The sequence below is a fragment of the Pollicipes pollicipes genome, unplaced genomic scaffold (genome assembly GCF_011947565.3).
Source record: "Pollicipes pollicipes isolate AB1234 unplaced genomic scaffold, Ppol_2.1 Scaffold_2555;HRSCAF=2994_pilon_pilon_pilon, whole genome shotgun sequence".
Classification (NCBI taxonomy): Eukaryota; Metazoa; Arthropoda; class Thecostraca; order Pollicipedomorpha; family Pollicipedidae; genus Pollicipes; species Pollicipes pollicipes.
Window position 1 is genome coordinate 18,801,914 of NW_023596136.1, and position 26,198 is coordinate 18,828,111.

Here is a 26,198-nt window from a genome sequence, read left to right on the forward strand (position 1 = left end):
TTAGCCGTGTTCGATCTTACTCAGCACGTTTGTCAACACCAATTATGGCCTGGTATTCTTCTTACGTCATGGCAAGTGACAGGAAAGTCACCTTTTTGTCACGTCTTGCACCAGGTGGGCGCTGCTGCCGGGATTTTTGCCAGCCTGTGGTATGGAGAGCATCCCTATTAACCGGTCACCAAAATTAAATAAAAGGAACCAAAAAGGCACTTCTTCCAGGCTGGACGAATCACAGCAAACGAACACTTTCATCACCGATCGGATTATTGTCATCAATATGGCCGTTTCACCATCGATTTAACAAAGCTGCTAACCATTGTGCACACTTAAGTACCAAATACGTAAAGGAGATGTCTGCAAAGAAAAGTTTCCACTAGCCTGGCTAAGCTTCCACCAAGTAGGTGAAACAAATCACCAAAATATAGTGGAATTTAAGACTTTATACCGAATGCAGTCTTTCAGCACAACACTTCAACACGACCCTATTTTGAGCCAAACTGTCACCAACTGGGAATCTTGAGACACAGCACACCATTCTTCACATTGCAGTGTGCGTTGTGAGGGCAAGTCGCTGATAACAGTGAGTTTCTTTATACCTGAATGCAGACTTTCAGCACAACACTCAACACGACCCTATTTTAAGCCAAACTGGCCAACTTTGGAATGTTTTGGGACCCAGACACCATTATTCGCCTTGCTGTTGCGTTGTGAGAGCAAGTCGCTGACTAGCACCGAGTTACCCATAGCAATCTGATCGGGTTCTAGGGCGGCCCTGCTGCCACCTATTAACCTCGACTCCACTCACCACTTCCTAGCCAACGCCACAAATCTGTAGGATTCTTTATGACACAAGACATAAACATTAAAGCTTTGTGGGCGCTAGGCCATCTGGTCATCGCAGGGAACGAAAGGGTTGACCCATTGGCCAAGGAAGCATTGACGTCTCCTGACATAATACCATTCCCCGTTGACCACACTTCAATAAAAACGTGATTTGTACTTAAAGCACCCTCGTCCCTGTGCCAATCGTGTTATGGTCCCCCTTCAGTTAAACATCTTTTGTTTGAATGTGATGAGCTTCAACAGCAGCGAAAGGCATTGGAGGCACATTGTCACCACAACGTGCGTTGTCGTGAAAAGTTCTAGGTAATGAACCATCACATCTGGGACCTACGATAAAGGGCCCGATTTGCAGGCCCCAAAGGCCTGAAAGGCCGGCTGGAGGTCGTATTCAGCGGCCGTCCCGCAGGACTGGGCACTCAAATGCCAGCCAAAGGGCCCTACGCGCTGATATAGGGCCCGTGAGCAGACAAGGAGCTATATGTGGGTCCGACACCATAAGTAACGCACAGTCGGCTTCGTGGCGGCATCGGCTGATGGCCCATTTCCCAAGCGCGGACAAAGGCGGAGCCAGCGATTTACATTGACTAGGGCCCCACAGCGCCTAACGGGGACCTGTGCTGGCAAAGAGCCCCAATTCGTCCGGAGGCCGTGTTCGAGGAGGCCCAAAGAGCCTGGACGACCCACCGGATCCTATCACCAAGGGCTGGATTGGAGTGTCAAAGAACACAAAGGGCTCGTCGGAGCAGGGTGTCAATTTTTGTAAATTATGAAGGGGAGGGGCCAAACCGAAGGACCGACAGCTTACCTCGCCCATTTTTCTTGCTTGATTTAGCCCACTTTATTTTGATTAAAGACAATATATGTTATAATCATTGTATAATCTATTTTTAAAAAAATATTGAATTTAGGCAGTATAGAAGTCATGCAGGGCTGAATCCAGGGACCAGGCAGTGGGCGCTCGTGTTTCTTCTGATCGGCGCTTGAAGGCGCCTCTTTAGGGACCACCTTAGAGCGCCGATGGCGCTCTTCTATGGCGGTCATGAGAGGGGGCACGCATTTTGGTTGTGTGGGGACAGGGACGGGGTTAGCCATGACGGACTTACGTCATCCGCATATTCCAGAGCTTTTTACTTTAACCTTACAAGCCATTGCATGTCTTGTGGCGCTAGTCATGTGAAGTTTTTTGCGTCGTGCATCCGCTCAGCTGTGACAATTTGCATCTTGTGGTGAGAGCAACCATGACTTTTTGTTATGAGAGTGGCACGAGACGCCACTACGCAGAAAGGTCAAAGAAGATAGTCTTTGTATTATGATCATTTTTTACCCACGTTTTTGGCAGTGTTCCAGGCAAAAAACATTGGGGGGGGGGGCAAGCCAACATTGGGGGCCCAACTCAACATTGGAGGGGGAGGGCAGTACCCCCACAAAATAATGCATATAGACACCCTTGGGACGGAGTTTTATCCGGGGGCCCCGGCCTGTGGGTACGAACCTTCCAATGACAGCCAGGGGGTTCTTTGTACCGATCAGGGCACCCTAAGTCGATATGGGTCTATACGTCGGTCAGGCACCAACAGCACCGCACAGTCCACTCCATATCGGTGTATGGGTATGGGCCTGAGGGCCCACTTCCCATTCAGCCACCAAACCGGGGCCCTGTATCTGTCAGGGGCCCACAGCGCCCAATAGGGAGTCCTGTGCTCGCAAGGGGCACCGAGGCGACCAAGGGCAGTGCTCGATGAGGCTCGAAGATTAGCACGGACGACCCAATGGAACAGACTATCAAAGGCCTAGTATGAGGGTATCAGGGCCCAAGGATTGACTGTAGATCCCATAAAGAATCCCAGCCCGTAAGGGTGTGAACTGAAATATCAGTCAAAGGTCCTCTTGTACCTCTTGAGGGCGCCCTGAGACAATGCGTGTGTCTGACTCGGCCAGAGACCTCGAACGGCGAACAGTTGGCTCCCTGTCAGTCTGAACTTTGGGGTCCATTTTGCAAACAGAAGCAAGACCGGGGGCAACGATTTGCATTGGTCCGGATGCCTGCAACAGTGGTTGGGTACCTTTGTCGGTCAAGGACCCACAGTGCACAACAAAGGGTCATGTCTCGGCCAGTGGCCCTGTAGCAGGTGACGGACTTTGCTTCAGGAGATCCGAAGAGAGACCGGAGAGCCCCTCGGGACCAAAAATCAAGCGCCCGATTTGACTCGGGTGCGGTTCCCACCTGCAGTGTCATGACCTAAAATGTCAGTCAGATGGTTTCTATTAGGTCCTTCCTAATAAGGGTCTCTATTACTTAATCACCTGAGACCCATTTCCCACGCAGTAATGAGGCCGGCGCCCCCGACTTGCAATGCTCGGGGTCCCTGACACAATGAGGGGCTTCTCCGTCAGTCAGGGGCCACAGGGCCTAAAAGGGGTCGTGTTGCGGCAAGTGGTCCTAGTCGGCCAGGGGTGGTGTTTGAGGGAACAAAAAAGGGACCAAAGGGCCTCTTGAGATAAAAAATCAAAGGCCCAATTCAAAAGCCAAATGGCCAAAAGGACTGGCTGTAGCGGATCTACAGCCAGAACCCCCGCCATTAATGTGACCATGTGACCAAAAGGTCTTCAGGAAGGCCATTTCAGCACAAAACCTCATAGAAGGACGGAACACTCTCATTAATGGTGCATTACATGGGCGAAGAACGTTCCAAAAAAGTACGAGGGAGGGCTTAGGATATACTCTAGGACCCTTTTCTGGGAGGCAAGTCCGCTGACTGGGGGAGGGGGGGAGGTTATAGAGATGGAGGTTATTGCCTGGTTCTAATTCACATCACATATTTTTGAAATAACTAAATGTCATGGCTGTTGATCAGTGGTGCACAATGATGCCTATTGCATACACCTATGTCATTCGGGAAATGTGGCTATCCAACTTCCCATGATTAATCGTCCATCGGTTATTGGACCATGCAGCGTGCCTTTGCTCGTAGTAGAATTCATCACTCTGAATTGGCAGCATTATGGCAGCATTGCTAGCGAATCTAAGTCAGCCAGAACTCCCAGGTTTATCTTGAGATATTTCGTCAGGAAAAGTTTCTAGCGACTTAGAAACTACTTCACGTCAGCTGTTCATGCTTCAGCATGCGAGACAAAAACATACGAACTTTGGCAAACGCGATGCAAATTTTACCGTGCGTTGGGGCGAGTGGTGACAGGCGTTTTACGGGTCATTAATGCTGAGGGCGAGTGGGGGCGGTGTCAGGTCATGCAAGTAAAAAAGTGCCCATTGTGAGACCGTGCATGCATCCTCGCTAAACCCGCAGTGCCGCCTACTCTGTGTGCATGCAGAAGGGATGCCGTTGGTTTCTTGCGGCGGATGGGGATTAGAGATAGGCATTGCATCAAACATTCGCCAGAACGACTATTCTTCAGAGCAACCTTTCCACGGTGCTGAGCGTTTAAGTGCTATAGGTGTATGAATGTGGAGCATGTCTGCATCAGTCATTTCAGGACAAATTGAGCAGAATTTTCAGATGATATTGGATTGGATCTTTTTAGGTGTTCTTGCTATTCAAGTTGCTGTAACAACAACCCAAGTCCTTATTTCACGTACCGGAACTACTGGTGACTGTACCAAATTTAAGGCACTTAATTGTGGCCTACATGCATGGAATATGTTTAAGCAATGCCACAGTCAACCTGACTTGTTAGGCCTGATGCATCTTTGCATTCTGAGTAGGCAGTACCCTTTGCTTATTTATGCAAATGATTGACAAACCCACATGAAGGCCATACACATATTCTCACCATTATTAATATCTGCCTGTTCCATGTACATGATATGTTGGTGCCTAGTGTTGGAGGTGCTTGTGAACCCTGTTTGGGAGTAATTTAATAATATGCTTTATATATATATATATATATATATGTATATATATATATGTATATATATATATATATATATATATAAAAGATGCCAGGCCATTGTTTTTGAAAGTTAACAATGCAATAGCTAATAAGGGTTATGGAGACTGGTTTTAGAGGTTATTAAGCTGCTGGTTGTTGTGTCTCTTAACTGTCATTGTGATACCAGAAATCAAATATTGTTTAGGCTGCTAGTAATTCTTTCCCACCCACCCACCCACCCCAAAATAAAATACATTATGGTTCTACCATGGTTTATAGTAAATCTGTTCTGAAGTGATCTTATGTGGCATAATGTGATCTAAAGTGATCATGATGTGGCATCCTGAAAGAATAAATGTCATTGTTCATGTGTGCAACTTCTTAGAAGCTGCCGTTCAAAACCAGGTAGGGTCTTTTACACTCTTATTATTTGTGATCCACTGACAGATTTGACAATTTAGGGTGGGCTGTGCAGGTAATGGATATAGACTAATAACAAACATCTGTCTTGGTGTATTTGTCCATACTTGAATGAATGAACATATAAGACTAGCTGCCATTTCCATGCAATATGGAATACTAAGATATTAGACAAACATAGATACAACTATATTATCTAGGTCCAGATAGACCTCTGTGGTTTTAAGAACATGCCCCTGATGTTGAAATCACCCAGTGAGAGCTGGTATGGTGCTCCTATCTTAAGCCCTCATGATAACCTCTTGAAACACTTGAAACAAGCACTTCACTTTGTTCATGTGAAACAAACAACAACAGATGTAATAATCCATCCTGCTGCTATATTTTTTAAGGGAAGGTGTTAAGAGGGTTCAAGGGATGTGGCCGACAGATTCAGAAGTGAACTTTTTTAGTGCCTGGATACTTTTAGTCTTTGTATGTTTTAATATGTTGCAAGGAACATGCAATTTAGCACTGTTCAGATGCTTATATTGCAGCTTTAACCTCTGCACAACAATGTAAAACCTGGCAAGAAAAATATTTAAAACTTGGGCAAGTATAAAAAGCTGGTCACAGTTGTTGAATTGTCATTTCTTGACAATTCTGACAACATTCTTTTCATCCCCTCAAGGTTTGCTTGCAATGAGGGATCAGATGGCAAAAACCAACCACAGAGCATTTGTTTGAAAAACCCAAAACTAATTCAACACATGGCAGTGTGGTTAAGCTTTTGTGCTAATCACAAATCATGTTTTCTTTTTTTAATAGATCTTGTGGTGTCCTTTTGCACAAGTGCCATAAGGTCACCAGTCCCAGCAGGCCATCATTGGAGCTGTCCCCCCCCCCCACACCTGGAGTGCCATGAATGTGTCCAAGAGGGCTGGCTCCTGTGACACTGGGCTGGCTCCTGTGGCAATGGGTGATGCTTGAGTACAGCCTGTGTCAGGGTGGTCCCGGTCTCCATCTGAGGCTCCGGCTACCCCACACCTGGACATCTGACAGACACTACAAATTCAAACTCAGTAGTGTAGCATATTTTGCAATCTACTAAGTGTGTGACAAAATTGATAATCATGAAATCTGATGTAGTATCCCAACAGGAATACATCACCAAATTAACGTCATCCTGGTGTAGAAGAAAACAATTCATGTATAACCAAGTCCCGCGAGGTCGAGCAAGAGGCAGAGGATTCAGAGGGAATGCCAGGGGCCAAGCCACACACCAGGTAAAAACTAGCATTATGAACTCAATCTTTTAGCTGTTGAAATGTGTTGAACATATTGAATTCTAAATTCTTTGTCATAAAAATTGAATTGTTACCTATGCTGCCACCAAACAAAGTATCAGCGTGAGTTATGACATTATGGAATTCCACATACAGTCAAAGTTTGATATGCTGGTTTGCAGTATGGCCGAGGCTGGGGCGGTGGCGGCGGGCAGCGTATCTCGCAGGCCACGCCTTATCAGCTGCAGCTGCCGACGACACCCCATCCACTGAACGCCGTTTGGGTCGACCGCGCCGGAAAGGCCTGGAGCGAGGAAGGTGTGTGCCGAGCAGGGTAGCCAGCCTACACTGAAAGATGCTGAAACGACAGCCAAGTGATGGTGGCTATTCACGTGCTGCCTGCACTGGATGCCGAAATAGTGCGGGCCATCTCTGCCGTGGACCGAGAGGGCTTCGGAATTATCCGACTACCGAACTGGCGCGTCGGTTTAGCTGTGCTGATCTGTGTAGCCCTGGGACAGGTACTGACCTGGGGTGCCCTTGGACATCCGTGGGACATATGTGGCCGCCATGGAGGCCCACAACTGCGGGACATGTGCGGCCGCCGTGGAGGCCCGTAATTGTGGGACATGTGTGGCCGCCGTGGAGGTCCGTAATTGTGGGACATGTGCGGCCCACTCTGGAGGCAGGTCTGATACCCTGACTCAATCTGGTCTGTGTGTGTGAGCTGCCGGCTGCCGCCGAGGACGGGTCTGATCACGTGACCTTGATATCCTGATCTCTGCATGTGTCGCCCGTTGGCAGGCGCTTTTCAAGGCTCCGCGGCAGCTGTCGTGGAAACTCTGGTCTGACCTGACATGACAACTATATGCCTGGGGTCAGCGGGCTCCGATCCAGACTCGGCCGCTGCGGAGGCCACGGTCTCGTCCCCTGACCCGACCTGACCTCTCTGTGCCGGTGGTCGTCAGGAGCCGGTCCAGACTCGGCTCTGGCCCAGGTGCTGCGGCAGGCGTTCGACTCAGCGTCGCAGCCCTACCTGCGCCTGCTGGACCTGGTTCTCTTCAGCTCAGACTATGCCAAAAACCGCCCTGACGGCCTGGCGGCAGCAGGTGAGCCCCAGTGGCGCCCGGCCTCTTCAGGCGAGCCCCGGCAGAGCCCCGCCCCTTCAGGCGAGCCCAGGCGGAGCCCCGTCGTTTCAGGTGAGCCCCAGCAGAGCCTCCGTGCTGCCCTGTGGTCTCCGCTCAGCCCTTTACCAGCCCATGGCTTTCGTCCTGACTCTCTATCTCGTCATGTTATGCCGCGCGACGTGTTATCTTTGTTTCGTTTCGTGAAGCCGCGCGGACACGACCACCGCCCAATCTCCCGCCGGCCACCCGCCCTGCAGCCGTCGCTTGGTCACGTGACCGGGGGTGAGTGATCGAAGCGGAGCGCGGCGGTCGAAACGGGCCACATGACTGAAGGCCTGAAGGCAGAAGTTGACGCTTCAACAATCGGAATTTACAGTTGGGGACGTCGCAGCAGACTTGAGGTTTAGAACAGAGTGTCCATGGACTGGCAAGGAATGTCCGTGTGGCGGGGGGATTTGCGATCTGGCAGCACTGCGGTGTAGTCAACACGAGGGACGTACACAAACGCCAGCCCGAGCCCACATGCCAGAACCGTGAATATTCGACGGTGGGCGCGGTGGGGGGCGGAGGGATACGGCGCTGTGAGGGGGAACAGTGGGATGCTCTTCACCAGCTTCAGCCTGATTCCGGAGTGGCTGGCATGCTTGTCCCAGCTGTCCTTGTTCACTGCAGCCCTTGCAATTGATGTGCCTGAAAACCCCCAAATCATCGTCACGCCCAGCTGTAAAGACCAGACTCCCCCCTCACCCCCTGTCTCCCTGTCTTCCTCTCCCTTTTCGTCTCTCTCTCTCTCTTTCCCTCTCCCCATCCCTTTCTCCCACTGCACATAGTAGAAGATCAGAGCAACAGCTAGAATGTCTGGAAATGGTGTCCAATTATGAGTTTTGTTTCTGTCTTACATGTAATGACTAATGCAGAATGTTTGCCAGCACAATTTAGCATGTTTGGCAGAGCATGGATATTGCACCAACCACACCAAAGACATTCTGTAGACCAGCACCATAGCCAGGGTTTTTTATGGAGAGGGGTGCATGGTGTGAACTCATCAGTCATCATTTCAGAGACCATCTGTGGTGCCAAAATACAAAGTGCATGCCTGGGTGGAGGGGGGGGGGGGGGGAAGGGGAGGTGAGCTAGGGCTGGGGCTACATTTTGGCCATACCTATACTGTGTGTATGGCCCTTGGCAAAGAGGAGCATAAGGCTGGAATTGTCCTTTATACTCAGATGGCTCATCTTAGGGCTACATGAAACTAGGGATATTTAAACACATTTTTGATGTTCAGAAACAAGAAGCAGATGAACCCAGCTGTTGAGGCCAGGTGTTGAGCAGATTAACCCAACTGGTTGTGTCCTTGATGCACAGGTCACCCTCCAACAAATCATGGAACAATATAGAAGCAAGGTCTACTGCAGGGTATATCAGATATCACTTCCCTTAATTTTTTGAATGCCAAAAAGCTTATTTTGTCCTGCCAATATTTTTAGAAAAGGGTTCTTGAAATAAATCTTGAAATGCTCAAAAATTATTCCTTTGCCTACCCTGATTTGCCTCACTTCATGGTCATTTGAATAACTCACCATGAGTGGGTGACTTCCTTCCAGTAAGGAACAAGATTGGAAGTTCATATGGAAAGGTTAAAAAATTAAGCAAAGAATGGTTGATCACCCTCCAAGATCCACACCACCCCTTGGTACCTGCATGTGGTCATGAGGCATGGATCCCAGGACATAATATAGGGCCCTGGGTTCCAGATTTCCATGATCCAGGTAACACTGGAAGTTTGGTACAGGATGTTTTGGAATCTGGGGTCCAGTTCAAAACTTGTCAAAGATCCTAGAGGTCTAAGTATGTTTGGGATCCAGGATCCCTGCTTTATTTTTCCTAAAGATCCTCTGGGATCTGGCATATTCTTTGAGGTCCTAGCACATATCTGTGTGAGACATTGGTCTTTGGTTCCCAGACAGGGACTCATCTTGTGCTGTATGCATTTTTATTTGAGCATGGGGGTTTTCAGGCTCTAACAGTGTTCCTTATTTCTGTTTCAGTATTGAATGCCTTCCGGTCCTGGGCTGAGGATTCTTACAATGGAGTGCAGAACATGCCTCAATTCTTAATAACAGATAAAGTCAGGACAATGGCGTTCAAGGTACGTTCCTTATGTTGTTAGTAACAGAATCATTGAAAAGTCCTAAGCAGTTTTTTAAGGTGCATTCATGAGATCGATTTATCCCATGATGCTCATTTGGTTACTGTTGCTGGTTTCATTAAAGGGAATGTTAACATTTTAAGGTATGGAAGCAACCACAAGGTATGAAACAAGCTCACATAGCTATCGGTGTATTTTGGAAGTGGAAAGACTGTTCTAGACAGCACAATTCTGTGTTAGTCAAGATGCTCCTCAGTGCGTCATGGTTTGGTTATGTCATCGTACCCTGCACAACATTGATTGAGAGTCAATTGGCTGCCGTTATATATGGAAATCGCGCTAGCGAACGCGATATGGACGCCTTGACAATCAAACGTTTATTGGTCTTGATCGTCGCATGGCTTGTGGAATGGCTGGATTTGAATGGCATCATTATGACGTCGTGGATGCCAAGGTGACTTTGAAATGCTCTCGCCTACATGCCGTTCCCCGTTTTCGCGAGCGTGCAGCTCATAAACTAGAGGGTCCCAGGCCTTAAAGGAGCTTAGGTTTTTAGCGGTTTGGATCTTAAAGGGATAAAAGGGGTCCTTATATATAAAAGGAATGTAGGTCCCTTTAAAGGGAGTGTTCCACTATATGTGGGGTTCACTGAAATAGCCATCTTGAAGGCCTTTCGTTGCTGTTCACAATCTTGCCCTTCTTAAGACCAAAGCCCCTTTTATCTAGAGCTACACGCCCACGAACATGGGGAAAGCAATATCGGGGAGCATATTTAAAAGTCACCTTGACATTCATGACGTCACAGTGACGTCATTCAAATCCTGCCATTTCATAAGCCATGATGGTTATCAAGTCCGAGAAAATACAATCGTCGAGGCGTTCATACCTGGCGTTCGTGAGCGCGATTTCCAGATATAACGGCTGTCAACGGGCTCTCAATTAATGTTGTGTGAGGTGCGATGATGTGATCAAACCATGACACCTTGAGGAGCATTTTTATCAAACGAGTATTGTGCTGTCTAGGGCAGTCCTTTCCACAAAAAATAATCTTAATAGTTACAAGTGAGCTTGTTTTATCATATGTGATGCCTGCTCCAATATCCTTGGATGTGAGACATTCCCTTTAATCACAGTTATTTTGTGGATGCTTGCTTCCATATCTTCGACTGTGAATTATCCCCTTGAACCGCAGCTACTTTTGTGTTTGCATGTGTGGAAGACCATCGGATGTATGTGCATATTCCTCACATGGAACAAATTTTGACGCGCGGAGCTCTCAACATAACCTGAAACTTAGACATGGTCAATGCCAGCTGAAGCTGTCCATGTGCTGTTTCAGGCAACATTCAGCATTCTCACAAAAACAGCTGGCAAACGTGGCCTACGATGTCTTGCTTCCACACATATGTCTGAATCTGATGGAAGGATCCCAGGGCCGAAAACTTCAGATTTGGGAAAAATTTCAAGGAAGAACTTGCAAAAGTTGTCTAACTTTGCATGAGTCAATTCGGAAAGCTCAAAATAAAAATCTACAGAAATGTCGAATTCCTTATAATCTCGTGACATATTTATAAAGCAGATTTCAAATTTCAAAATTTTGAAAGTGCGGAAAAGTTTGAGGCCTTAAAAAGATTTTCTCAACCGAATTTTATAACGGCTCCGGGACACAAGATCATCCAACAAAATTTGAAAATCGATCATATATCGCAGAATATCCGGTATGCATGACTCAGATCTGGTCTACGGATCCATTTCCGCCATCTGGACAGATGTATGGGACTCGCTCCGCTGCCCACAATGCTGGGATGTCTGCTGGGCTACCCAGAGGACAGTTGTGGACTGAGACCGATATGCGGTCGTTCATACATTACGTGACGCATATTTGACATTTCCCAGCATCTCTTTCCCCTGGTAACACAGTGGTTGCGATAGGTAGAACCTTTTTGCGGTTTGCGCTGTGCCAAGCTTAGCGTTCCAAATGGTGGCGTCCGTTTGACCTCTAATCTAGCGGCGCGAAATACACGGCGTGTCTTTTGTCATGAGACGGGGCAGCAGTGTACAACGTTAAGGTTTTAAAACATATTTTTAGATTTTTGCATGGTTTCCAACCACACCCGGGCGTAACGTTGCGCTGCTCAGCGTAGAGGAGACCTCTCCCCTCCACGCTTACGTGCTTTATGGGCGACCCCCGTAACGTATTCAAGGTGGATGCACTTTGTGCCACATCTAAGTATGTCACCGTAGAGATGGTGCTCGTGTGCGGCTGAGCCGAGCACTGCTCTGGCAGGTGATGGGTAACCAGGAGTGCTCGTACGTCAGCGCGGAGGTGGTGCCCGTGTGCGGCTGAGCCGAGCACTGCTCTGGCAGGTGATGGGTAACCAGGAGTGCTCGTACGTCACCGCGGAGGTGGTGCTCGTGTGCGGCTGAGCCGAGCACTGCTCTGGCAGGTGATGGGTAACCAGGAGTGCTCGTACGTCAGCGATGCCATAGTGGAGCTGTGCGGCCTGTCCGGCTCCACGCACCTGTTCGTCGACGAGATCCACAAGATGCTGCAAGCAAAGGACTATAAAAAGGTGCGGTAGGACATGCGCGAGAAGCCTCGGCTGTCGCGTCCTGCTTGACGCACGAGGACGCACATCTGTCACGCTTGTGTGCCGCTGCATGCGTCGAGGTATGCTTGTCACAACTCTGTTCGTACGACGCAGGGCACGCATTCGGCATCACCGTCTCGCGTACATAGCCGCTGATGTGGATGAGACATGTCGTCCTCGCTACGCTCCGGGGCTGGAGCCAGCCACTGTACTGCGATCCACGCGCGCCGCTGAGTGTGAGCTACCAGTCTCGACTTCACAGCAGATTGACTCACAGCGCAGCGCGATGGGCCGCCGCCGCGGTGCTCGCGTTACGGTATGCGAACACGTGGGCTCGCGCTGCAGGCGGCGGCGGCTGGATGGCATGCTCGGACGCTCCTGCCGTGCGTGCCGCCGGGCTGCCGTCGCCCGTGGACGGAGCTCCGGCAGCAGGTGCCGTTGCGGCGCGCCCGACCGACCCCGGCCCGCCGCCGTTGCCGACAGGCGTGCCAGATGGCCACGCGGCTGCGGCTGCACAACCGGTTCGGCGTGAACGAGTTCGTCGTGCCGCTGGTGCTGCTGGACCGGGCCAACGTGGCCGAGCAGTTCTTGGCCGACTCGCCGCGGCGCCAGGCCGAGGCGGTGGCTGCGCTCGACGACCTGCTGGAGCGCAGCCTGCCGCAGGTGGCCAGGTGAGACGCGTGGCCGCGTGCGACGACCTGCTGAAGCGCAGTCTGCCGCAGGTGGCCAGGTGAGACGTGTGGCCGCGCTCGGCCTGCTGGAGCGCAGTCTGCTGTAGGTGGCCAGGTGAGACGCGTGGCCGCGCTCGGCCTGCTGGAGCGCAGCCTGCCGCGGGCGGCCAGGTGAGACGTGTGGCCGCGCTGGGCCTGCTGGAGCGCAGTCTGCCGCGGGTGGCCAGGTGAGACGTGTGGCCGCGCTGGGCTTGCTGGAGCGCAGTCTGCCGCAGGTGGCCAGGTGAGACGTGTGGCCGCGCTGGGCCTGCTGGAGCGCAGTCTGCCGCAGGTGGCCAGGTGAGACGTGTGGCCGCGCTGGGCCTGCTGGAGCGCAGCCTGCCGCAGGTGGCCAGGTGAGACGCGTGGCCGCGTGCGACGAGCTGCTGGAGCGCAGTCTGCTGTAGGTGGCCAGGTGAGACGTGTGGCCAGCACTGCGGCTCTGCGGCTTATTACATGCCAGGTTGGCTGGGTGGAGTGGGTCGCTCATGTCCGGTGTGTATCGCTTTCTCTAGCTTTCTGTGTCTCTCTGTATGTGTCCATCTCTATGTGCCCATTTATATATTATGTTCCGTCTCTGTCTCACTATCTCTGTCCCTGTCCCTGTCCCTGTCCCTGTCACTTTCCCTCCCCTCTCTATCGCTGTCGCTCTCGCGCTCTCTCCCATGCTCCCTCTGTCCCGTACTCTTTCTCCCGTGCTTTCCTCCCGTGCTCTCTCTCTCCCTCTCCCTCTGGGCGCAAAATGACCATTGAAGTCGACGCGCCCGAAAACACCAATGAACAACTCCCTCTCTCGCGCTCTCTCCCTTCTGACCGTGCATTCTTTGCCGCAGCAACCTGGGCATGTCCGGCTTCTCGAAGGACACGGTGAATCAGAAGACGCTGAAGAAACTGATTGAGCGCTTCTGCAAGCGCTTCCAGCTGGAGTTACGTCAGGTGGCTCCGAACACTGCCCTGTTCTCGGCTCGTGCCACCATGCACTACCTGTTCTACCGGCGCTTTAAAGAGGACAGCATCAGTAAGGAGATCTTCTCACCGAAACACGTTGTGCCTTCCGAGACGGTCAGCAGAAGTCGATGCCATTGAATGGGAGCTGGTGTCTTCTAGTCACAGCAGCTTCTGCATTCGATGACTGGCTTCTGGGTGGCGTTTGAGGAACATCGCGTGTTGGATGCGCACGTCTCGCCTGTGCCGTGGAGCTCTCACTTGTTCCTAACACCCGGTAACCAGTCGCGTCCCGCCATCTGCCGCAGAGCCGGACGACTGCGAGGACTTCCTGGTGGACATTCTGGCCGACTACCCGGAGCTGATTCAGAGCGCGCTCGATATCCTGAGCCGGTGAGCGCGCAGGAGCCGGGGCTCTGGCCTGACCGACTTCTGCCGCCTGGTCCGATGGGCGGAGGGCTCGCGGCCCGGCCATTTCCTTGTATCACGGCTCCAGCTGCACGGCTTCCCACTGCTGTGCCGTCCCTCTGCATCGCAGCTCCAGCTGCACGGCTACCCACTAATGTGCCATCCCCCTGTATCACGGCTCCAGCTGCGCGGCTGCCCACTGCTGTGCCGTCCCACTGCATCGCGACTCCAGCTGCACGGCTGCCGGCTGCTCTGCCATCCTCCTGTATCACGGCTCCAGCTGCACGGCTGCCCACTGCTGTGCCGTGGGCAGCCGTGCAGCTGGCAGCCCACTGCATCGCGACTCCAGCTGCACGGCTACCCTCTGATGTGCCATCCCCCTGTATCACGGCTCCAGCTGCACGACTGCCGGCTACTGTGCCATCCCCCTGTATCATGGCTCCAGGTGCACGACTGTCGGTTACTGTGCCATCCCTCTGTATCACGGCTGCAGGTGCACGATTGTCGGCTACTGTGCCATCCCTCTGTATCACGGCTGCAGGTGCACGACTGTCGGCTGTTGTGCCGTCCCCCTGTATTACGGCTCCAGCTGCATGCCTGTTGACTGCTATACCATCCCCCTGTATCACGGCCCCAGGTGCATGACTGCCGGCTGCTTTTTTCCGTGTCTTTGATGCCCTGCGATTTATCCGTCCTAGTTGCACTTGCTGTTTTTGAGAGCAGGTGCAAGTTTGACTGGTACACGCAGTGCGGAGAACTGCAACGCGCATTGGAATAGCAGTGCATCTCGTCAAAACGATCAAGACGCTGGGCGTGAGCGCCAAAGGCCTGTGTCAGAGCGCCGCCTGGGGCACGTGACGCGCCGCCGGCCGTCAGCGGCGGTCGCTGTGTCGCCGGTGCGCGGCGCCTGGCTCCGCTGACGTGCCGCCCGCTCTGTCCGACAGGAAGCAGGCGTACCGCACAGGCGTGAATGTAGCGCTGACGCTGGGCGTGCCGGAGCGCGAGCTGCCGCCGGACCTGGCGCACCACTACCACTATCCGCCGTGAGTGGGCCGCGCGCGGGCGGTCGCCACCGCCGCCTGTCGCTCCTCCGACCGTTGATGTGACGCAGGCGCTGGCGTACGGAGGCCGACCGGCCGGCAGCGGAGTACGGTCCTACTGGACTACCTGTCTAGCACGCGCTTGTGACCCCCGCAGAACGTCAGGAACGCTCTGCTGCGCAGCTGCAACAGGTGCCACAGTTGACTATGGGCCAGCTGGGTGCGCCGCATTCTGTGGGCGGGGGCGGTGGTGGGGAGACCTGCTGCGGCCGGCGGCTCCTGCCGGGTGTGCCTCATTCTGTGGGCGGGGGCGGTGGTGGGGAGACCTGCTGCGGCCGGCGGCGCCCGCCGGGTGTGGGGACCCGGGTGCCTGACCGCACCGCCGTGCTCGTCAGGGAGATGGACGCCGACATGGAGGACCGGCCGGCGGCCAGCCCGCACGCCCGTCAGTTCTACCGGATGCCGGACGTGCGAGTGGAGCTGGTGGACAGGATGGAGCAGCTGCCGACCGTGTGCGACGCGCTGGAGCAGGTCAGAGGCGCGCCGGCGGCGGCGGCGGGGCTCGGCGGTGCCGCTCAGCCAACTGCCCTGAGCGGAGCCGACGAGGTGCCGCGGCTCACTGCCGAGCTAGACACTCCTCAGAGTGGCCCCGGTGCCGACGAGGTGCCGCGGCTCACTGCCGAGTTAGACACCCCTCAGAGTGGCCCCGGAGCGGACGAGGTGCCGCGGCTCACTGCCGAGTTAGACACCCCTCAGAGTGGCCCCGGAGCGGACGAGGTGCCGCGGCTCACTGCCGAGTTAGACACCCCTCAGAGTGGCCCCGGAGCCGACAAGGTGCCGCGGCTCACTGCCGAGTTAGACACTCCTCAGAGTGGCCCCGGAGCGGACGAGGTGCCGCGGCCCACTGTCGTTAGGCACTCCTCAGAGTGGCCCCGGTGCCGACGAGGTGCCGCGGCTCACTGCCGAGTTAGACACTCCTCGGAGTGGCCCCGGAGCCGACGAGGTGCCGCGGCTCACTGTCGTTAGACATTCCTCAGAGTGGCTCCGGAGCCGACGAGGTGCCGCGGCTCATTGCCGAGTTAGACACGCCTCAGAGTGGCCCCGGAGCCGACGAGGTGCCGCGGCTCACTGCCGAGTTAGACACTCCTCGGAGTGGCCCCGGAGCCGACTAGGTGCCGCGGCTCACTGTCGTTAGACACTCCTCAGAGTGGCTCCGGAGCCGACGAGGTGCCGCGGCCCACTGTCGTTAGGCACTCCTCAGAGTGGCCCCGGTGCCGACGAGGTGCCACGGCTCACTGCCGAGTTAGACACTCCTCAGAGTGGCTCCGGAGCCGACGAGGTGCGGCGGCTCACTGCCGAGTTAGACACCCCTCAGAGTGGCCCCGGAGCGGACGAGGTACCGCGGCTCACTGCCGAGTTAGACACTCCTCAGAGTGGCCCCGGAGCGGACGAGGTGCCGCGGCCCACTGTCGTTAGGCACTCCTCAGAGTGGCCCCGGTGCCGACGAATAAATCATTTGCATGCAGCTGAAGTCACGTGCTGACAGACGGGAGAGCTTTACGTACCCAGTTTGGGCTCCGGTCCCGCGCGTGGTGGTGAGCTCTCTACTGTGTTCTGTGTGTGCCCGGTGTCTAGTTATTGAGGCTAATATGTTCCGACTGCTCAGTACAGCTACTACAGTGACCTCAGGACAGTGCCTGGGGTTTCCTCCTCCCTCTCCCCAGTCCTTGGCGGTTGCAATGGTAGGGCGAGAGTCGGCCGTGATGATTGTGGGGCGGGTAGTTCTGGCACCGTTGTCTGATGGTGGTATGAAGATTACCAGTTATCGTTGCCCGCCGCCAGACGAGCCGCTGTGCACACAGTGACGGGGTGGGGTGCGGGGGGGGGGGATCAGAAAATGCGGCCGGTCTGCTGCTGCGCCGACGATGCCGCCTCCTGCCGGTCTGGGCTGCGACTGACGGTGCTGCCACCTGTTGACAGTACGACGGCGTGCTCGGACTGGACGCCGAGTGGAAGCCAATCACCGTACGAGACTGGAACAGGGTCTCGCTGCTCCAGGTGAGCTGCGTCGGCCGGCCTGCGTCCCGACGCCCCGCCCACACCGCGCTGCCGGCCGGGTGTGCGCGCGGGCGACGGGTCGGCTGGGGGTCATCTCGGGTTCACCGGGGTCATCTTGACATGGTCGGTGGAGGTCATCGGTGCGGTCGTGTGGCGAACCTCAGTCGGCCGCCGTGGCTGTCGGCGGCTATGTGGCGAGCGTCAGTCGGCCGCCGTGGCTGCCGGCAGCTGTGTGGCCGGTAGCGGTGTGGCGAGTCCCAGTCGGTCGCTGAGGCTGCCGACGGGCGCGTGGCCGGTAGCGGTGTGGCGAGTCCCAGTCGGTCGCCGAGGCTGCCGACGGCTGTGTGGCCGGTGACCGTGTGGACAGCCTCAGTCGGCCGCCGTGGCTGCCGGCGTCTGTGTGGCCGGTAGCGGTGTGGCGAGTCCCAGTCGGTCGCTGAGGCTGCCGACGGGCGCGTGGCCGGTGGCCATGTGGCGAGTCCCAGTCGGTCGCCGAGGCTGTCGGCGGCTGTGTGGCCGGTGACCATGTGGACAGCCTCAGTCGGCCGCCGTGGCTACCGGCGTCTGTCTGGCCGGTAGCGGTGTGGCGAGTCCCAGTCGGTCGCCGAGGCTGCCGACGGGCGCGTGGCCGGTAGCGGTGTGGCGAGTCCCAGTCGGTCGCTGAGGCTGCCGACGGGCGCGTGGCCGGTGGCCGTGTGGCGAGCGTCAGTCGGCCGCCGTGGCTGCTGGCAGCTGTGTGGCCAGTGGCCGTGTGGTCAGCCCAAGCCGGCCGCTGTGGATATCATAGTATATTCGTATATTTCACACGAAATCCAATCAGCAGATTTTCATCCATGCGCAAGTATGTAAAGGGAGGCTGATGCAGCACGCGCACACGTGACTGCCACTCAAATCTTACACACCACCCGGACCGCATGGCTGGTGGCGAGACAGTTAGACAGCATCACGACTTCTACGCTCCTCTTGAGTGCTGACTTAACGTGAGACCCTCTTCACGCATGTTGTGGCACACCATATTGTAAGATTGCACTGCGCTGTACACGGGTTGACCGCCGCTGGTCTCTGCTCTGACGGGTGGAGGCCGCGGCAGGTCGGACTGTCCCACCGTGGGCTGACGGCGGCGCGTGCGCGGTGACCGGCAGGTGGCCACCAGCCGGCTGGTGTACGTGCTGGACCTGCTGCAGCTGACGGTGGTGTCGCCGCTGATGGAGAGGCTCGGCGCCGCCATCCTCTGCGGAGACAACCTCAAACTGGGTAGGTGGGCGCGGCGCGCACCTCGAGCGCCCAATCTCCGGTGGCTGCGGACCGCGTCCTGGAGTCACGTTGTGCGCGTTTGGTGCGTCCGACTGAGCGACCCTTCTGCCGGCCAGGGTACGACCAGGTGAGCGACTTCGACATGCTGGAGAGTTCAGTGCCGTCATTCGCGAAGGCCATCATGGGCAAGAAGAACATGATGGACGTCAAAACCCTCGGCAGTCGTGTCGAGGAGGCGTTTCCAAACATTTTCCCGTACAAGGAAGGTGAGGCAGCCGTCTGGACGGGAACATGTTCGCGGCCGTATATGAACGCCACCGCGGCCTTTTCGCGGCCGGCGGCGTCCCGCGGCCTTTCCGCGGCCGGCGGTTCCTCACGCTATGCGGTCGCTCGCTCGTGTGGCATGAACGCTAAGGCCGTGTGCCGTGTAAATACTCGATGGGTCTCAGGACGCGCGCGCAGGCCGCTAGTCCGGTCACTGTGTCCACATTGCATGACTCGTCAGTCCGGCCGCCGCGCGCACGAACCGCTAGTCCGGTCACTGTGCCCACATTGCATGAGTCGCCAGTCCGGTCGCCGCGCGCACGAACCGCTAGTCCGATCACTGTGTCCACATTGCATGACTCGTCAGTCCGGCGGTCGCGCGCGCAGGCAATCAATAATGCCTGTAATGATATGAATGAAAACTAACCACTCTTACAGCAACCGAAAGGGGTGCCGGTAGTGTAGTGGTTAACACGTCTGCGTCAACCACTGCGCGTCTGGGAAACCAGAGGTACGGGGTTCGATTCCCCACAGTGCCCGCCCTTCCTGCCAGGGTGAGAGGCGGGCGACGCCATATAGCCTCAGCAGCTGAGTGCGTCGTAAAGCCCCAATCACACACACAACAGCGACCGAAAGGCAGTTCTAGTGATGAGTGTTGAGATTTGGGAGACTATTTAGCTACGCAGCATGACGCTGGCTGCGCCTCTGCCGTCAGCGCCGGCCGCGCGTGGCCAGGACGGCGCCGGCCGCCGCAAGTCCAAGGAAGCGGTCAAGGGCCTTAGCGAGCTGGTGCGCAAGTGCCTGGGCAAGCCGCTCAACAAGGAGGAGCAGTGCTCCAACTGGGGTCGCCGTCCGCTGCGCTCCAGCCAGCTGCAGTACGCCGGTGAGCGGCCGTCAGCGCCGGGCGTCGGCCGGTCGGCGGCGGGGGCTCGACAGAGGTGTCGTCCAGTGACGGCCCGGGCCGCCCGGCCCCGCCACCAACATGGCGCATCGGGGGTGCCGGTAGCGGAGTGGTTAACACGTCTGCGTTAACCACTGTGCGTCTGGGAAACCAGAGGTACGGGGTTCGATTCCCGACACTGCCTGCCATTCCTGCCAGGGTGAGAGGCAGACGATGTCATATAACCTCAGCAACTGGGTGCGTCGTAAAGCCCAATGACAATGACAGTATAGCGCATCATGATTTGACGGTTTGATTGACCTGCCTGCTGACGCGCTGTGCCGGACCTAAGGGGACGCTGCGTATGGTTCGACCTCGTGTTGACATGCGGGTGGTTGTGCTCTCGGGTGAGACCCCGCTCACCGTCCTGTCGCTACGGTGACCGGTGTTGTCCTGTGTTGGACAGCCTCGGACGCCTACTGCCTGATCGAGGTATACAACACACTGCGGGACGCGCTGTACGACCGCGAGGGCACCACGCCGGCCGCCGTTCTCAAGTGCATCATCACAAACACCGCGGCGCCCGCCAAGGCGCCGTCGGCCGCCAAGAACAAGCAGAAAAAGAGGCCCGCCGCGCCCGCGGGCAAGGTCAGTGCCGTCCACGGGATGCCGTGCGGGCAGGCTGCGCCCTGTTGCCGGTGTCGGTCCGCCCCCCCCCCCCCCCCCCCCTCCCCCTCCTGTCCGTCAGTGCCGCGTCACTCAGCGGTCATGGCTGGCCGCTGCCGCCAGCTGCTGTGGTGTTATCGCATGCCGCAGCTCCACCATTGGCATCTGGCATGCGATGGTGACTCGTGCCATGCACAGACCCGCCGCGGTGGCGGTCGAGACCAGCTTCCGCCTGCACCTGATCTGCCGGACGCGTTTGGTGGCGGCCGTCGGTCCCCGTTCGCCGACGCAGCCGCGTACCCAGGCGTCGGCCGGCCGACCCCTCACTCGGTGCACCTGCGGTAGCCGCGCTAAGACCAAAGTTGCCGATACAGGCACAGCTCGGTGGCTCGTCACGAGCCGCCTGAGGTGTGAGGACGTGCAGAACCGTGCCGCCGGCCGTCCCCGCCTGAAGTGCCGGGACGTGCAGGACCGCGCCGCCGGTCCTCCCCGCCTGAGCTGCGGGGACATGCAGAACTGTGCCGCCCCCCCTCCCCCCCGCCTGAGGTACGGAGACGTGCAGAACCGCGCCCCCAGGCCTCGCCGCTGCCTGGTCTCAAAGGTATTGCCACGGGTCGGCGTGGAAGCTTCCACAATCTCGAAAGGAAGCGCGCCAGATCCGTGGGCTTTTTCGCAAATGAGGCAATCGCTGGGGCAGGTTATCATGTTTGTTGGAGCCCCTTGTTTTTTGCCCATTCCAACCAAAGTGATTGCCCCAGTCTTAGAATGTAAGCGCCGCCACAGCGCCGGTGTGACCCGCCGTCGGCCGCAGGGGCCCGAGCTGGAGAACGCGCCGCCGCCGAACGCGCGCGCCATCCGGCCGGCGGCGTTCCGCGCCGTGTGCGACACCATGGTGCAGGGCCTGGGCAAGAAGCTGCGCAGCATCGGAGCCGACACAGTCATACTCGGTCAGTCGGGGCGCTGGGGAGCCGACAGTCATACTCGGTCAGTCGGGGCACTGGGGAGCCGACAGTCATACTCGGTCAGTCGGGGCACTGGGGAGCCGACAGTCATACTCGGTCAGTCAGGACGCTGGGGGGCCGACACAGTCATACTCGGTCAGTCGGGGTGCTGGGGAGCCGACAGTCATACTCGGTCAGTCGGGGCACTGGGGAGCCGACAGTCATACTCGGGCAGTCGGGGTGCTGGGGAGCCGACAGTCATACTTGGTCAGTCGGGGTGCTGGGGAGCCGACAGTCATACTCGGTCAGTCAGGGTGCTGGGGAGCCGACAGTCATACTCGGTCAGTCAGGGCGCTGCGGGGCCGACACAGTCATACTTGGTCAGTCAGGACGCTGGGGGGCCGACACAGTCATACTCGGTGGGTCGGGGTGCTGGGGAGCCGACAGTCATACTCGATCAGTCGGGGCACTGGGGGCCGACACAGTCATACTCGGTCAGTCAGGACGCTGGGGGGCCGACACAGTCATACTCGGTCAGTCGGGGTGCTGGGGGGCCGACAGTCATACTCGGTCAGTCAGGGCGCTGCGGGGCCGACACAGTCGTACTCGGTCATGCTTTTTGCCCCTTCCAACCAAAGTGATTGCCCCTGTCTTAGAATGTAGGCACCGCCGCAGCGCCGGTGTGCCCCTGCCGTGTGACAAGTATCCCAGCACTCGGTCAGTCGGGGCGCTGGGAGCTTCGGCCACGCCACACGCTGGTGCAAGCTGGTGCGTGCGTGCGTGCGTAGGTTTCGTTTTTACGGTGATTCATAATTGCAATTAATAATTCAACAGTTGATGGTCTTGGTTTATTAGCAAAATAGCGGAATGCTGTCTGCGATTGTCTTGAGTGTTCACTTTACGAATGTTGATACTTGGCATTGGTAATCGCACAAACAAGAACTGGTTTCGGTACTCGACAGCTACAGGCTATCGATATGTGTGGTTTACCTGTCAACGGTGCCCACAATTCGCAATTTGTTGATGCTGTTTTGTGCTTTCGTGCCAGTACCCATGAACAACACCTCGTCCATGCGATGACACCAACGGCACGTGGAAGCACGGTTCAGTTGACCGGCGCTGAAGCGCTGACGAGTGGCATGCCATGTGGACTCCAGCGGCGTTTATGACGGGTCTGACTCAGGGCCACGGGGCCTAGTACCCCAGATGTGCACTGGTCGGGCCATCGCAGCTCCGGGTAACCTGTTTAGATGAACTCTGTTGCTCTCGCTCGTGTCGATCAAAAGCAGTGCGTGCGCGTGAATAATACCTTGGGCGTTTTGCTGTGACCGTGGGACGACCCCTGCTCCCGCCGCCCGACACCCACCCAACAATTGGACCTGTTGCGTCGGCTTGGGGACGAAGACATGCGCCCAACCCCGCCGCCACCGAGCGCCGCGAACCCGCGCCGGTCGTGCCCGCAGAGAACGGCGAGGATCACGACACGTGCGTGGTGCTGGCGCAGCGCGAGGGACGCATCATCCTGACGCGCGGCCGCGCCCTGCACCGGCGCATGGTCGGCCTTGTGCCGGCCGGCCACTGCTACCACGTGGCGGCGGAGCGTGCCGCCGACCAGCTGGAGGAGGTGGTCCGCCACTTCATGCTGGACGTGGCTCCCGAGGACGTGCTGCGCCGCTGTCAGGTGGGGCTCGGCAGGCCGCGGACCACGTGTCACGGCCGTGCCACCTGCGCGACCGTCGTGGGACGCCTCTGGCACCGCCGCGCGACATCTCTGTGACAAGTGTGACATGCGTGACACCCGCGCATGATGGTAGCGCCCGTGTAACTCCGTCGCGACATACATAACTCGTACGTGACCGACGGTGGCTCGGCCGCCAGCACTGTAACTCGGGCGACTACTGGCACGTGCCGGGCGGCGTGATGCGCCAGCTGCGGGACCGGCTGGTGAGCGGCGGCCGCGGCGCCGGGCGGCGCCCCGAATACGTCGACCTCGAGCCCGGCGGCCCGCTGGTCGACCTCAACACAGGCGCCGTCAGGTGAGCCGAGACGGCGCGCGCCGCTCCCGCGGACGGGGACGCCAGCGAGGCACGGACTGTGGGAAAGCGGGCCAGGCCATCTGCTCGTACGGGATGGGTGGTCTACAGGGAGATGCGTCGGGAAGCGGCTGGCTTGTGGGGCTTCACGTCTCGCTCGAAATACCAACACGTCACCGTATCATGAGGTTGGCGCGGCGCCTGCTGTCGCTGGACAGTCGCGGCAGACCAGCGGATGTGCTGTGCCGTGGCGGCTCGAGCAGCGCGGCCGCTGTCACTGGCGGCGTGTTCGCTCCGACCGCAGCGTCGCACAGCTGCGATTCGTCACCCGCTGTTGGCTGCCCGCCCGGGAGAGCGGCGTCCGCAGCGGGTCTCCTGTCGCGGCGGGCTGTGCAGCGGTGGTCCGACTGACCTCCCTCCCCCTGCCCCTCCAGCGACTGCACGGTGTTGGTGCAGGCGGCCGGCCTGCACACCACCACTCTGGACGCCACCGACACCTTCTACGTGTGCCAGAGCTGCGGCCACGTCTACTGGGCCGGCTCCCACTACGGCAAATACATGGCGGGCCTGGGCCGCATTGTGGGCGGGGCGCACGGGGTGAGTACGCCGCGGCCACGCAGCCGCGCTCGGCGCAGAACGGCGCGGCTCGGCCGGTGGCCGTGCGTGCTCTTCTGGGCTGGTTGGTGTGCCCCCTTCCCGCCGCCGCTGCTCGGGGTGTCTGTCCATCCGTGACTATCCTGCGCCACGGCCTCTTGACCCAGGTCAGCGCTGTTCCGTTTTGCACTGGTGGTGTATTGTTGCCATTCTGATCATCGATCGGTACGAAAGCACTTGACACTAGTCAGTGACGACCAAGCGCGCCTCCAGCGCCGAGGCGTCTGTGCGCCGCCGAGCTGACCGGGCCGGCGTGCCGCTGACCCATCGTCCGTGTCTGCCGCAGGAGGGCGCGTGCGGAGGCCCCACCGACGCCGCGCCCACCGCCCAGCTCAACTCCATGAGCATGGCGTGCGGCTCTGACTCGGAGTCCGACGGCGGATACTTCTAGCGCCGCCGGGCTGCTCGCGAGCCGGCCGACGACGCCCACACCCTTCAGCAGGCGCCGCCACAGCGCCGGACGTGCTGGGCGCGCCGCGCCGGCGGACGTGCGGCTCTGACTCGGACTCGGAGTCCGACGGCGGATACTTCTAGCGCCGCCGGGCTGCTCGCGAGCCGGCCGACGACGCCCACACCCTTCAGCAGGCGCCGACACAGCGCCGGACGTGCTGGGCGCGCCGCGCCGGCGGACATGCGGCTCACGCCGATAATCCTAGACAATTATGATACGCCGGGCTTTGTTCTGTTGCTTGTTGCTGTCCCTCGGCGACCATACCCGGGGTGCTCTGTAGCGCGCCGCTCTGGGCTGGAATGTGGCTCCTCTCGTGGGAAGCGCCCGCCCGACATACTGTGATGCGCGCACTACGCGCGCCGGGGCGGGGCGGGGCGGGAAGATGGTTTTACTGGAGCCTGGCAGGGCTGTGGCGCGACCGCTGCCTTCACTGCTGCTGGCACCACTCGGGAGTACGACGCGCGGGCGGCCCGGGCGCCGCGCCGCCACTGTGATAGGCGAGTGTACAAACGGCGTGTGCTGTGCAAACGGCGGAAGAGCGGGAAGGAGGGCTGCCGCGGCGGAAATACACACGGGCTCCGGACAGCCAGAGGTGGCCTTTGTCACGCGCTCCCGTGCGGCGCCGCCGGCCCTGGTCGGCAGCCGAAGCACGCGTGCTGGCTGCAGGCGACAGGTGCCGGGCCCAGACCCAGCGCGCTGTGTGAGAGGAGCGGCAGTGCGGTCGGCATTCGAGTAGCGAACCGCGCGTGGGCCCAAAGATCAGAGACATCGAATCGGCGTTTGTTCAGCCCCGCGTCTTAGGAAATTTGGAGTAACGCGCAAGTCAAGGCGAGCCACATGGTCACGCTAACGTCAACGCTGCAGCCGTCAGCTGCCAGGACTGGCCAAGCTGCACCGGAGCTGGAGCTCTTGAGTGCAACTGCCGGGACTGGCCAAGCTGCGCCGGAGCTGCAGCACCTGAGCGTAACTGCCGGGACTGGTCAAGCTGCGCCGGAGCTGGAGCGCCTGAGCGTGACTGTACCGAGCCCTGGGTTTGAGCCGGCCAACCGGCTGGTATGTGGCCGCACAACACGGCAGCCAGCATGAGCACTGAGCCAGGGTCGGCGAACATACACCTGTATTGACCAGGGCATCGTAAAATACCACAACAGTATAAAACGGTATTATTAACAAATCACCGATGGCTGTGCTCGTCCAGGAGAAGCCGACCGCCAACACACAGATCCGCTGTCCACCGCAAACCATACAACGCTGACAAACTCACAGCAGTTGGTGGATTCGATGGCGGGCCGAGGCGGCGGCGCTCAGTCGGGCAGCGGCACGAGCAGCGTGCTGTCCGTGACGGGCACGCCGCGCACTCCGCCCGCCTCGATCTGGTAGTAGGCGGCGTCGGCTGCCAGGTGGGGCGCCGAGTGCACGCGCAGCTGCATGAGCCGCGGCGCCGCCTCCGACGGCCGCTCCCTGCGGTGTGGCACGCCGGCCGCCGTTACACGGGCAGGACACGCACCAAAGCTGCGGGATGCTGATGATGGTGTTCACGCCAGGCTTGTTTCTGTGATGTGTGAATACTGAAGGCAATAGTAGCAAGCGCTGTTCGGGTCCCCACGCGGA

General features: G+C 57.6%; 1 protein-coding gene across 1 annotated transcript; it reads left to right on the top strand.

Moving 5' to 3' along the window:
* The first annotated feature begins 4,102 nt into the window (after positions 1-4,102).
* LOC119098770 (exonuclease mut-7 homolog) lies at positions 4,103-24,527 on the top strand. The gene is made up of 21 exons (XM_037221804.1): positions 4,103-4,272; positions 6,291-6,416; positions 6,599-6,734; positions 7,385-7,525; positions 9,592-9,692; positions 12,140-12,265; positions 12,767-12,954; positions 13,827-14,011; positions 14,247-14,331; positions 15,291-15,389; positions 15,782-15,917; positions 17,367-17,444; positions 18,587-18,698; positions 18,815-18,964; positions 19,678-19,845; positions 20,309-20,490; positions 21,320-21,455; positions 22,913-23,130; positions 23,328-23,371; positions 23,917-24,079; positions 24,423-24,527. Exons 2-21 carry the CDS (start codon positions 6,339-6,341, stop codon positions 24,525-24,527), a joined length of 2,631 nt encoding a protein of 876 aa, XP_037077699.1. The 5' UTR covers positions 4,103-4,272; positions 6,291-6,338.
* Positions 24,528-26,198: the final 1,671 nt, after the last annotated feature.